Raw genomic sequence first — 13557 nt, forward strand, 5'->3', positions numbered from 1 at the left:
GCTGGCTTTTCCTTCTCTCTGAATTCTAGAAATGGGCTCTCCAAGCACAGGTCACTTACTCAGGAGGATGCCCTTTCCTGCCACCTGTGCTCTGGAAGAGTTGAGGATATAACCCAATATACAAGTTTTTAACCCAGCCAGTCATAAGTGCTATGGTATGCCTGATTTAACTTTAATTGTATGTTCCTAGTAGTTATACGCCAACAGAGTAACCAGTAGGAAACCAGATCTTCAGTCTCAGCATTTCATTATGTTTATGATAAATCATTAGTTTGTGACAGCACACTGCAAATGATAAGGCAAAGCAGATACAGGGCTATTATTTTCACATAATTTTTGAGAAGGAGGAGGAAATGGCAATATCCTCTAATTTATACAGTGTAGGACATTCTTAGTGAGCAAGGAAAATTGCTATCCAAGTTCTAACACTGTCTACTATAAGACAGGAATTGCCCTTTAAAACCATGATCCATAAAACTACAGTTATAAAAATAATTTTCCCATGTATAATGTGCCTTTTATCCTAAAGTATCCAGTATGTCTTTGCACATGTTCCTAATGTCTTGCATCATTTTCTAGTATTTAAGTGCTCATTCTTTTGCTGTATGTTCTTTTTTACCCAGATGATGATGATGATAATAAAAAACCTCTTTCTTAAAAAAAAGTAGAGTAGACGGTGACTGTGAAGATGTGGTTGACTGGTTTAGGTTAATTACATGAGATGACAACAAGAATTGCCACTTGTAACCACTAGAAATTTGATATAAGTGTGTTTTTATTTTTGTTCTCAGTAATTTGAAAGTGAACACTCAACTTCTTCTTATATCTTCTTCCCCCTCAGCTTAGAATAGGGCCTGTAGGAATTGTCAAATAATTAATTAGTTGACCTAGGTTTGTAGTTGAGGGAGTTTCAAGATTCCATTCTGCTTACTTGAGGAAAACCTCTTGAGTATTCTGAGCTTTAGACATATGCTGGCATTTAATTTGTCTTGTAGTTTTAAATGTCACATAAAGTTCAAAAAACAGATCATTGAGCTATTAAACCAAGGTCTAAGATGTTTTATCTTCCTAATGGGATAACATAGAGAATCTGGATTTGGGTTTGATCTATGGCCTTGTATAACATGCTTTAAATTTTTGTTTAGGCATTTTGGAAGGGTTTCCTCTTGCGGAAGAAACTAGCCAGTGCTCTTGCAGCTGTTAAAAGTGATGAAGTGGAGGATGACTATGAAGAAGTAAATGTGGATGATTTTACATTTGATGAAGTAAGCACAGTTGTTAACATAAAAGTTCACCTAAAACAGCAGCAAACCTACCTACATTAGAACTGACTATTGGATGTCCTTGATAACCTGAGAGAGCAAGAGAGAGTTACATATGATGTATATGATTCATTTAAATGTACTTTTATGGATTATTGGCTTCCTGGTCGCATTGATATTCCAGTGCTACTATGCTATTAATGACGCACCCACCATGGAACCTCATCTATTTCTAGAGCCTGAAGGCAAATAAATGGATCGTGCAAGTGGCTGTTTTTGTCCAAAAATGTGCAGTTCTGTAACCCTTTTAATAATATTTTATACCCTATTGGGTATAAGGTACAATGTAGTTTCAAAAATATTACAAAATCATAATTTTTGGAGAAAATAAGGATTGGCCTTGACTTTCATGAGTAGTCCCTAAGAACTTCAGTGTCCCCAGTAGGTGTGATGTCACCAACATAGTGATCAGTAGGGTCATTTGACAGATTGGGAGCTATGACACTGATGGATGCAAACTTCTAAAAGAAAAACATATTTGAAATTAAAGGAAAATATATCTGCTAATTAGCATTGAGAGATAACAAAATGAATAAAGAAACCACCACCATCAACAACCGGAGGTGGAGAATGCTGAATTGTTTAGTAGCTATCTCACCTCTGTCTTTTGGAAAATGACTAGGAGGATCAGGGTTCTTAATGCAAGAGTAGTTAATGAAGAAAGGGATAGTGAAATTGGGAAGGAACAGGCCAAAGTAGCAGTGATCCAGAACATCCAGCTGCAGTACTACAGGAACTATTAGAATCATTGTCAATAATAGTGGCAGTTCAGGGAGGATAAGTGAAGTTTTAGAGGACTGAACTTGAGCAAAAATATTCATTTTTAAGAGATGACAAAGATCACCAAAGGAATTACAGAGCAATAAAGTAAAATTCAGAACTGGTAAATTGATATATAAACATTTAGGCAATGTTCTACTGCATCAAGGGAATCAAACAACTGCCAACAGTCAAATCTTTTCAGTAAGCATGGAAAAGGAGCCTTACACAGCATCATCTTCACTTTCCTGCAAAACAACAGAAACTCCTCTTTGCAAATACTTGCACAATTGGGTCTCTGTTTTTTCAAACAGTTGGCAGAGTAGACTCCAGCAAGGATTTAATTGTTGCTCAGAGCCAGTCAGAGGGTCATTTCAGGGGAGAATTAATCCAGTGTGAATTAAATACTACACAGTACAGCCTACCACTTCTGGAAACTGGATGGTCTCTCCAAAACTGAGTATCTGTAGGAGCAATTCTAGATGAAGAAAGTTACTCACCTGTAATTGGAGCTCTCTGAGTTCTCTGCACATCCTCATTCACTAACCCTCCTTTCCTTGTCATGATTTCAAATACAAGAAAGGAACTCATTGTGGCTGGCGCCATGGAACCTTATATGGTTTGTCATGGACATTTGGATATGGGTGAGCATGGATGCTTGCAATAGTCCTGTGTTAAAATCCCACCATAACTTCAAAAAGGAGGTTGAGATGACCTACTTCTAATGTAGTTAACCCCTACTTGGCCGGAGATCACATGTTCCTAGGGCTCATAAAATATTTCTGAACATCAAATATTTTTGCCTTTGCAGTGTACCAAAACAGGACTGTACCAGTATCTGGTGACCTGAGAATCAGCCACCTTTTGAGGATCCCAGTTAGAGTTGCACTGGATTAAACAAAACAGGAATGGTGTTTATTATATACACATACAATGTGTTACTTATGACTTGGAATAATTTTTAACTATCAAAATTAGTTTTTCTCCAGTCTTTGAGTAGCTATAAACTTTTCAGGGGTAAATTTTCAAAAGGGCAGCCACCCTTTTGAGAGTACAAATCAGACAGAGGCACAAGTACCAGGAAATAATTTTGCGGGCATAAAATGGGGGTTTAAACCAGGAGAGTAGACTTAAATTTTACCTTTTAATGTTTAGCATTTTAAAACATTTCCAGCAGAAAGAGCAAATCTGTTGTTTGCTTCCATCTTTCTCTCAAATAATACTCAATACTAGAAAGTTGCAGAACTTCCTTTCTAACACAGGGAGGAAAATATCTGTTCGCGTGTATCAAAGAAGGGAAAGGCACATATGTTGTATTGCATTTTACACGCAGTGTACCAGATTCTTATTTCGTATAAATCAGTGTAGTTGCATTAAAGTCAATGGAGCTATGGCCTTTTATACCACCTGGAGATCTGGCCTGGAATCTCTATTTATCCCAAATATTATAGTATTTTTCTAAAATAAATAACAGTGGTGTTTATAGCCTGTATTCCATATCCGAGTGCTATCGTGTCATTATCATGTCATTCTTAATAGTTGTTCATCTAGGTGCAAATATGAAGTCAAGCACCTGGCCTGAATGGCTAGGCCAGGCACAGAACAGATGTATAAAAGGAAGGAATCTTTCTACGCCTCCCAGGGTCATGGAGTGATTACTCCAGGCTAGGAGGCAAAGCAGTTTCTATGGCATGTTACAAAGTGAAAATGCAGGTGAGGATTCATGCAGTGATAGATCCTTCCACTTTGCCTGTTTCTCAGTACAATTGCATCAGGAGTCCTTGCACAGCTGCAGTGAGCATGAGGTGCCAATTGCCTGCATTCAGCTCATCCTTCTGCAATGGACCTGCACTAGCTCTGTTGCCAGGGGAGTCACTGAACTCATGGAGGTGGGGACTGGACCTGGGTCTAACCCTAAATTAACATATTTTTGTGTCCAATTAGAATTAGTATTTCAGTGATGGTATATTTTGCCTTTAAAGGGTCATCTAGAATGTATAAATATCCAGAGATCTGTTACATCAGTTATTTAACATGGTCACATAATATTTGGTACATTGACTGCAAGTTCCTGTCCATATTAACTACTCTTCTAGGTGCTCATGTATATCAAGGACAAGAAATTCTGTGTCTGGAATGACTGAGGGTTTTATACATCTTTGCTGTCATGCTTTTAGCCTCTGTACAATTGAAATACCAAGAGAGACTACATTAAGCGTCTCCATCCAGTTGTCTGCCATTAATTACCCAGAGCTCCCATTTAACCCTCATATAGATTTATCATAATTGGCTCCCTTATATAAATTTATCATGACGTATGATATCGTTATATACAAGATGAGGTAATGTGGGGCCTAGTTAATCTTTTCCAGCCCATAGCCTAGGGGCTTTATATATAGTTGTTTCTAAAGAGTCAAGAACTTTGGGTTACACTCTTACTAAAGTACTTGGAGATCTGTGTGCCAAAAATGTGCTAATTGTATCAACATCCACTTCCATACTCTGTGAGAAGAGGTCATCAATGCAGCCAGTATTGTAATTGGCTTTAATATCAATACTTTTAGAGGGACAAAGGAGGAAAGTGAAGTGTAATTTACTTTCTTTCTCTCTCCACGCAAAGATCCATATGTATCTCATTGTTTGTAGCTTGGCTCATGAAATCCTTTTAGTTTAGAATACGGGATATCTTCTAACCCACAGGCTAAATGTGAGGAGAAATTTTATTCATCATTAATTCTTTTGTTTTTAAAAGAACATCAATATTTAATGTAGCAATAATAGAAAAGAAAGGCCAAATTATTCAAAATAAACTCTAGAAAATAACAAATACTTGCTTCCAATTGAAGCTCTTGTCTTTGAGAGCTGTCCTGCAGAATTCATAGATATAGTCAGCATCAGCTTAAACTTCAGAAGTATTAACTTCTTCCAATCTTAAGAAAAGTGATGAAAGAAATATTTGAGAACATTACTAAAGGAAACAATCCTCTCCTGAAAAACATTTAATATTATCTTCTTACTAAATAGAACAATGTTACACAGCTCTTAAATTGTGGATTTGTCATGCAACCTTTCTTTCCTAAGCCTACTTAGGACCTATCCTTCATGTTTCAAACTACCTGGAAGTAAGGAGGCAAAGATGGCTTGTCAGTCGCAGCTGCTTAAGTAGCTCAACCACCTACTTTCTCCTCACTGTTTTTCCTCTTTCTCCTGGTAGCCTGAAGTGTATGCCTTATTTCTCTAAGCCTTTTCCCCCCTCTTATCAGTTCCTGAGCTCCTAAGGAAGAGGAAGCTAGGGAAGGAAGGAACAAAAAACAAATGATGTTAGTAACAAAACAGGCGGAATATGTGCATCTTGTTACCATGTGCATTCTTTGAGTGTAAAGAGTCTGTAAATTTTGTCAGGTTCTAATAATTTATTCCTGTGATTCTTAAAAGGGGGAAAAGATGTCACAAATCTCTTTATGGAGACTACTCAAATACTGTATTATCTTTGCTTATAAACAGGCAGATTTCCCTGACCCTGTATCAATCAAGTCCGTCAATTTTAGGCATGATTACACCTTGGTATGAGGGGCCAAAAATGCTGTTGATATGGCTTTCTGTGGGTTCTTACATTAATTGTTTATTTTGTACCCTACCCGCCCCCCAAATCAATTTTGACTCACAAACAGTGACAATTACTGATCTGCAGGGGTGACTATCCGACAGAGAGACATTTTGGAGGGCCCAGCACTTGGAGGTTCTCAAAACCTCTCTAAACAGTGGCAGACTGAGTACAGATCTCAAAAGAATAGTGGATCCAAGTCCTAGACTGACAAGACACTCGGGGAACAACTGTTTTTAGAGCTACATAGGACTCATTCTAAAGAAGAGTTGGAGCCAGGAGGCACAGAATGTGGGGACTCAGGTCAAGGCAGGTGGCTAGCCACCTTCTGTGCTTCTTGGCCCAAATTTTCTCAAGCAGTGGGTCTTATGAAGATAGATCTTCTTAATAATTAAGCATATTGTGTCCACCGTAAGCACCTTATGTTGTGATTTTTTAAAAAAAGTATTTAGACACTTTAAAAGTACCCTGTCTTTCAAAAGAGCAGAGCATGCAGCAGCTCCCCAATTTTGAAAATATCTGCCTTGGGCAATACCTCAACATTTATCCTGATCCACTATTAACTTTTCTCTCCGGGTTCTCTTCTCCTGTTAAAGCTGCAGCCCCCAGCAATTGTAGCATATTCTCTAGTGGTGATATCCCATATTGGAAATCTGGAGGTCAGTATACTCTGAGTTACCTTTAACAGAGAAAGCTCCAAGTGCAATATTATTTAGATACAGAAGCTTGTGGTCTTGCCATAGTGTAGCAAAGCTGTTGTAGTTTGAGTTCCATAGCTTTATTTACAAAGTTAGGAAGCATGGGAGATTTGGTTGTGTGGGCACATCATCTGGAACATGTAGGGACAGTGTTCTAGTTGGGATCTTGTAGAGTGTGGTGGAATCAAAGGTAGGAAGAAAGCAGGATCTGGGAGCCTTTGGAAGGAAGATTGTGTGGGGATCCTGGAGTCTTCAAGGAGGGCTGAAGGTGCCAAGAGTCTGGGGATTCTTGAGGTTGCTGAGAGAGTGGAATTGGGAACTTCAAAAGGATTGGGTAAGCATCCAAGCAATTCTGGTGCTTATGTGAACCAAGTCTAACCTCTGAAGCTTATGAGGTTCACTCATCTGTACTTTGTAGTCTTTTATTCAAAACAAAATGTAGGAATTGGCTTCTGACCCATAACTTCCTTTGAACACTATCAAGCTTAGGGCACAAAGCACATTTTGCAGAAAAGTTATGTGTATGTCATTAATGACTTCTGTGACATTATCATAAGACTTGACCTCTTTGGAGTTAAGTATGGAGTGTTTTCATTTGCAAAAATTCCAACGTTCTGTGAGATTGTTTTATTTTACTCATTTACTTGCATCCTCCTTCATATACTGAGTAGTCAGCTAATTCTACACAGTCCTAATCATATTTATTTATTTTTAAAAAACACAGGCAATAGGAATAAGAGTGAAATCTATTGTTAGAATGATTGTCTAAGGTTACTCTAAGCATTTTGGCAAATGATACTTGGTGCAAGCATTCACAAATATGGTCCTGCCTTAAGTTTCTCTCAGCAAAATGCCGTTTTCCATTGTGTCCACTTACAAGAGAAAGATACAGAGGATTATGCCACTATAGCTGTACTTCTCTTCTAAATTAACTGTCTTTTAAGGGAATGGTCTGTAATAATTACTCTACTTTCTTATGTCTTTAAAATCTCTTAAGCTCCCATGAGAACAATTCACTGTTGTGATATTTCTTTGGAATCCATACAACACTTCTCTCTACTTTTCTTGGCTGGACATACTGTTTGCTTTTAGCAATTAGAATAGTGTTTTAAAATAATCTCAGGTATAGCAGGTTTCTAAAGCTTCCTATTTTTGTAGATAGAGCTATGCAATAGTCTTTTTCTGTAATCCTTATTTTTGTATTTAGAATGCACACAAAGTTTTGCACAATTTTTATTGAATTTACATATCCTGATGATCCGTATTTTCCTCACTTTGTTTTCAGAGTGGTTTGCTGTGTGGTTCTACTTTGTAAAATGACTGAGGGTATGTCTACACTACCCGCCGGATCGGTAGGCAGTGATCGATCCAGCGGGGATCAGTTTATCGCATCTAGTCTAGAAGCGATAAATTGACTCCCCCGAGTGCTCTCCCATCAACTCCTGTACTCCAGCGCCGTGAGAGGTGCAGGCACTCCAAAATACTATTTTAATATCAGAGGGGTAGCCGTGTTAGTCTGGTTCTGTAAAAGCAGCAAAGAATCCTGTGGCACCTTATAGACTAACAGACGTTTTGCAGCATGAGCTTTCTTGGGTGAATACCCACTTCTTCGGATGCAAGTGGTGGAAATTTCCTGGGGCAGGTATATATAAGCAAGCAAGAAGCAAGCTAGAGATAACGAGGTTAGATCAATCAGGGAGGATGAGGCCCTGTTCTAGCAGTTGAAGTGTGAAAACCAAGGGAGGAGAAACTGGTTCTGTAATTGGCAAGCCATTCACAGTCTTTGTTTAGTCCTGAGCTGATGGTGTCAAATTTGTAGATGAACTGGAGCTCAGCTTGAATGGCTTGCCAATTACAGAACCAGTTTCTCCTCCCTTGGTTTTCACACTTCAACTGCTAGAACAGGGCCTCATCCTCCCTGATTGATCTAACCTCGTTATCTCTAGCTTGCTTCTTGCTTGCTTATATATACCTGCCCCAGGAAATTTCCACCACTTGCATCCGAAGAAGTGGGTATTCACCCACGAAAGCTCATGCTGCAAAACGTCTGTTAGTCTATAAGGTGCCACAGGATTCTTTGCTGCTTTTACTATTTTAATAGTGATTTACCTATGAAATGTGCTATGTTTCATATGGAAATTTTTCTAACTGCCAGCCTTGCAAAATTCAGCCTGGGATCCAAAAGCTGAATTTTTTCCCTGCCATCTTCACGAGTCTGCACTACAGAGATCTCCTTTGCAGATTCACCAGAAGCAGCTGAAGTGTTGGTGTCAGGCTATGCTGCTTCCTCTTACTGCTCAGGCATTCTACGTTCAATGGGAGAGATAATCATCATGCTGCAAGCTCTCCCACTACAAACAAAAGTGTATACCCATTTTGCTAGCAAGTAAACAGTATTAACCTCTCTCCATTCTGATTCTATCAAAGGGACATTTTTAAAGCAACTTTGGAAATTATAGGAAACTTTCTTTAAGCACACATGATCATTTTCCCTTTCTCAACTCCTCCACCTCAAATAACGACAGAGCTAAGGAAGAAGCATTCGTCAAAGGTTAAAATGCTCTTCTGGGGAGCTAACCTGCTTATTTCTACCAAATAGAATAGGTGAAGTATCAGGAAAAGTAAAACCAACAGAAAAAATCTACATTATTCTTATTGGCTGCAATTCTAAGATTCTATCCATGTATGTGATTCATCAACTGAACTGTTTGAGGAAAGATGGAACTTGTGGGACAAATTGATTAAAAACATATCAGGAAGATAGCTTTTATAAAAACAATAGGGCCTGATCCACCTAGTTACACTGTTTTGTATTCTTGTGTAACTCCACTGACTACAAAGTTGTTTGCACTGAGGTGTAAAATCAATGTAATGCTGAGAAGTATCAGGCCCAATATGTACACTTTCTGTAATACATAATTCATACTCCCTCAACTTCAAACTTTTATCTGATCTTTTTGTTTAAGATTAGTACTTGTGTACTGCCAGTAACTTCTTACCTTTATTTGAAAAAGCAACTAAAAATCTTCCCCCTTTTAATGGAAATTGTAGCAAATCTGCCTGAGGACACACCTTCAGTAAATGTTAATTGGTGTAGCTCCATTGGATTCAGTTGAATTTATACTAGCCAAGAGTGTGGCCCTGAATGTCTAAATAAGTTTGGCTTCCTGATTCCAAATTAAGCTATACAAGAGAACTCCTGTTGCTTTCTTGCTCTGGAAAACTAGCCTGTAGAGTAATCTGATTTATCAAAATTCTGGGGATGAAAGAGAACTTTAAATGCACTAAAAAAATTCAGATCTCTAATTTCAAAGGCAGTTTTCATTCAGTCAATCAGCAATATATAAACAACCGGGAAATAATAGTTTAGGGCTCTTGTGCCAGGAAACCTCTGAGTTAGAATTGCATGTTTTCTTGCAACTTTTGCAAGTACTTAAGTTTACAGAGAAGAACTTTGTATCAGAAATACTAAGATTCTTGCAGAAAAGAAAAGCTATATTAAGTGGTGAAAAGGTTTGTTCTGGGGGATTGAATGGGATACACCACAGAGAGAGATGTTAGCCAGAAATCAGGATAGAAATTTGCAGCTTTCAGCCAAATGAAAGGCAATACAGTAATTTTTTTCTCTGGTATGCTCTTTTCTACTTCCATCATCCACAAAGTTGGCCACCATTACGTGATTCCTTATTCCTGACCCAAAGAAGAGAGAAAGCAACCATATAGCCCACTAAATAGCCAACATGGGGTGAAGACGTTTTAGTCTCTAGCATGTCACATGGAAACAAAGTTCATCATCCTCAGCATCTTGGGGAGTGACAGTTTTGAGAATGTATTCCACTTGCATTGTGGATTAAAGCATTTTTATTTCAACACTGAGCTAGACTGTTACTCATTTCTGTTAAAGACCAAAAGTGAACTTGGTGCTGTACTAGAACAAAGTGAAGACATCCCTTACCATGAAGAATTTAGTTTAAATACAAAACTGAAAACACTTCAGACATGGGGAAAGATAAGCGTAATGATTAATTTTGAGTCATTTTTCTATTTGTTCACTCTTTGTGGTCCATGTGGAAAAATCAATGTTAAAAAAAATGGATGCAGGGAGGATGGTGGTGTGGTAAAATCAGGATGAACAGGACATTCCTTACCTAGAGATAATGTGATAAAGGCATGGTGACAGGATTGGGAACTGGAGATGAATGACCTCATTGGCAGAGCAGAAGGCAGGGAAACTGATTAGGCAAAATCAGAGGTATAAACTGGAGCTGAGTATAGAACAGCCTTGAGTTAAAACAGTGGATTTAGCTGATAGGCCTGTGAAACTGTAAAGAGAGGCTGTTTTTTAAAACAAGATTTTACTCAGTGCCCTCTTTCCTTTCATTCTTCTCATGCTGCCATCACTCCCACAGGCCAATAGGGCACCTGAATTCAGAATAACTGTCCGAATAACTCTTTTGATTCCTTTGTTTATATTTGGAGAATTCCAGCCAGTCACTCTCAAATTTTGGTTTTGAAGCACAGCATAAACACAAATATGACAATTATTCTGGACAAACCCATGCTGTACTGTAGTTAGAGAAGGGGTTAATTGAGGGGGAAGAGGGTGACTGAGGCGGTCAAAAGGATTTTCTAATTTTAAAATGGTAACATTCAGCATTTTGAACAGCTCTCTTGTAGGTTCTTTTTCTCCCCGTATAATATGTAGCTACTTAAGTGAATACTTCAGTATAATAATGAATTGACTCCACTTCCTAGAAATTCAGTAATAAATATATTCTGAGATTAATAAAAATATAGCTTAAGATATAGTTAGTACTTGTAAACAAGAAGAACTGTCAAGCTGTTATAATAACTAAATCATGGGCTAAATCAATTTAGAAGCCATAAAGCTATTGTGTGTTTGTAGGCAGGAATTTAGGTTACTACATTAAGTTGAAGAATCTTTCTGTAGTTGATTGTTTGAAATGCTGATTTATTTAAATATTTTGAGACGCTTCCCTCCCTCTTCTCCTTCCTGTCAGCCCAACCTCTCCCTGTCTTGTTTTTTGGTTGTGTGTTTTTATTAACTCTCCTGCTCCACTTTGCTCCGGGAAAAGACTATGATCCAGTCCTGTCCAAAACTATTCATGTGCATAACTTTATTCATATGAGACCTGTCCATTGATTTCAGTGGGGCTGCTCACAAAAGTAAAGTTACTATAATGTATGTATGCATGATTAGGGTACAATCTCCATCTCCCAGTAGGCCTGATCCAGTGTACATTCAATGGACATTGGATTGGATCCACTGGAAGTAATTTACTTTTTTGTAATGCTGTTTTATTTTTTATAAAAGACACCCATCTTCTCCACCCACTGCCTTTTCCTTCTTAAGAAGTCACTGACCACCTCATCATTGCTATTATTATTATTATTTTATTTTATTAAGTTTATTTAAATTGTACTCAGCAGAATTCCACACTTTTATGTTCTGAATGTCATCTGCAAAGTGCTGAGCTCCCACAGCTCCCATTGACTAACATTCAAATTGGGGGTGCTCTGCACTTTGAAATATCAAGTCCAAAATGAGGAGTACTTAGTTCAATCCTTGAAGGGGCCATTTAGGGATTTGGGGATTGGTCCTGCTTTGAGCAGGGGGTTGGACTAGATGATCTCCTGAGGTCCCTTCCAACCCTAGTAATCTATGATTCTATGAAAAGCAAGATATATAATGCTCTAGAAAGAGCTATTGGGATTATTTTAGAATAAATAGATTAAAGGTAGGAAAGAATAGCTATATATGAAAAGGTTATGTAGTAAACTATGGAGTGGAAGAATTCACTGTTCATTTGGAATTCATTTATGAGATACCAGAATACTGGGGGGGTAAAAATCACAGGATTACATTCATAGAAGTTGAAAGAATGAAGTTCTTTATCTAATGGATATACCAAAATGTACTTACAGCATAAGAATTCTTTATTACTATAATATATAATTTACATTTTAATAGTTCTTGCAATATGAAACGATGAGGAGAAAAAATACTGTATTTAATAAAGAATTCCATGAGTATGAAGATATAATCTGGACATTCCTGTGCCCACTCCTGGTAAATCAGAAGGTAAACTGGTGCAAATCTTAACTGAATATTACTCAGTATATGTGTATTCTTTCTTGAAAAAGGTGCCAACAAACTAGCATTTAAAAGGTGAGACTGACAGGAGATTAACGTAAAGAATTCCTTTTTGGATTTAAAAATGTGCTAAATGTTCCTAACTTGCAGCCAATTTATGTATTATTGCTAGCCTCATGAAAAATCACATTTCTTTTCCAAATAATCAGTTCCATTAAGTGAAGCTTTGTAAATTGCATTGTTTATTTTGAAACAAATAGATGTAAAATTCCCAGGGTATAATGCTGCAGCGAATTGTACGTGAATGATTGACTTTACACATGTGAGTTAGGTCTATTGAATAGGATTTACAAACATGCATAAAGTTACTTGTATATATTAGTGGTTGTAAAATCAAGCCCTTAATTTGGTTTCAGAAATATACTTAATATTCAGCAGAGGCTCTTCCACGTACACACACTCGTCTAGTAAAAATGAAATTGGTAATTTTTTCTTTAGTCCATATAATCATACTTTCTACTTTTTATACATCTTTAGTCTGTCCAAGCTTGCATTTTTTCCATCAGAGTATATCCTCAGTAGCACTGGGATCTAATTTTTAGTCTAAGTTCTCAAAAAATCTATTTGTGTATAAACTTCAGTACTATATTTATGGGGGGGACTATGAACAGGAGTCTCTTGAGCTTGGTACTGTAGAAATCGCTAGGGATAAACATAATAGAATAATATACATTTTGAAAATCAGTGATGTGTTTGTTGTTGTTGGCCAAAGTAAATGACATTTTAGTATATTTTGAATACACAGTACATTCTTAGTAGTGCCAAATGTGCTTCATATTAACAAATCTGATCTTAATGATAAATCAATTGTCTTGGTAATGTTTTGTTAGTTACTGTACCTTTTATACCTTTGAATAATGCTTTACCATTCTGTACTGTGGTGTCTCTTTTTACCAGACAGCTTTAGGCATTTTATATTTTACGTACAATTAGTAAACCAAAGGAAAACACTATTAAAATAGTAACATTGATATAAAATTCAGTAAAGGTAAAAACTGC

General features: G+C 37.3%; 1 protein-coding gene across 7 annotated transcripts in view; it reads left to right on the plus strand.

The window, feature by feature from the left end:
• The window catches only part of LRRIQ1 (leucine rich repeats and IQ motif containing 1), a 165157-nt gene that overhangs the window by 76752 nt on the left and 74848 nt on the right, over positions 1–13557 (plus strand). For all 7 annotated transcript variants that reach the window (XM_044980054.1, XM_044980049.1, XM_044980039.1 and 4 more), the window contains exon 18: positions 1146–1265. In XM_044980054.1, the coding sequence (XP_044835989.1) occupies positions 1146–1265 (120 nt within the window). The remainder of the gene's footprint in view (positions 1–1145; positions 1266–13557) is intronic.

The sequence above is a fragment of the Mauremys mutica genome, chromosome 1 (assembly GCF_020497125.1).
Source record: "Mauremys mutica isolate MM-2020 ecotype Southern chromosome 1, ASM2049712v1, whole genome shotgun sequence".
Classification (NCBI taxonomy): domain Eukaryota; kingdom Metazoa; phylum Chordata; order Testudines; family Geoemydidae; genus Mauremys; species Mauremys mutica.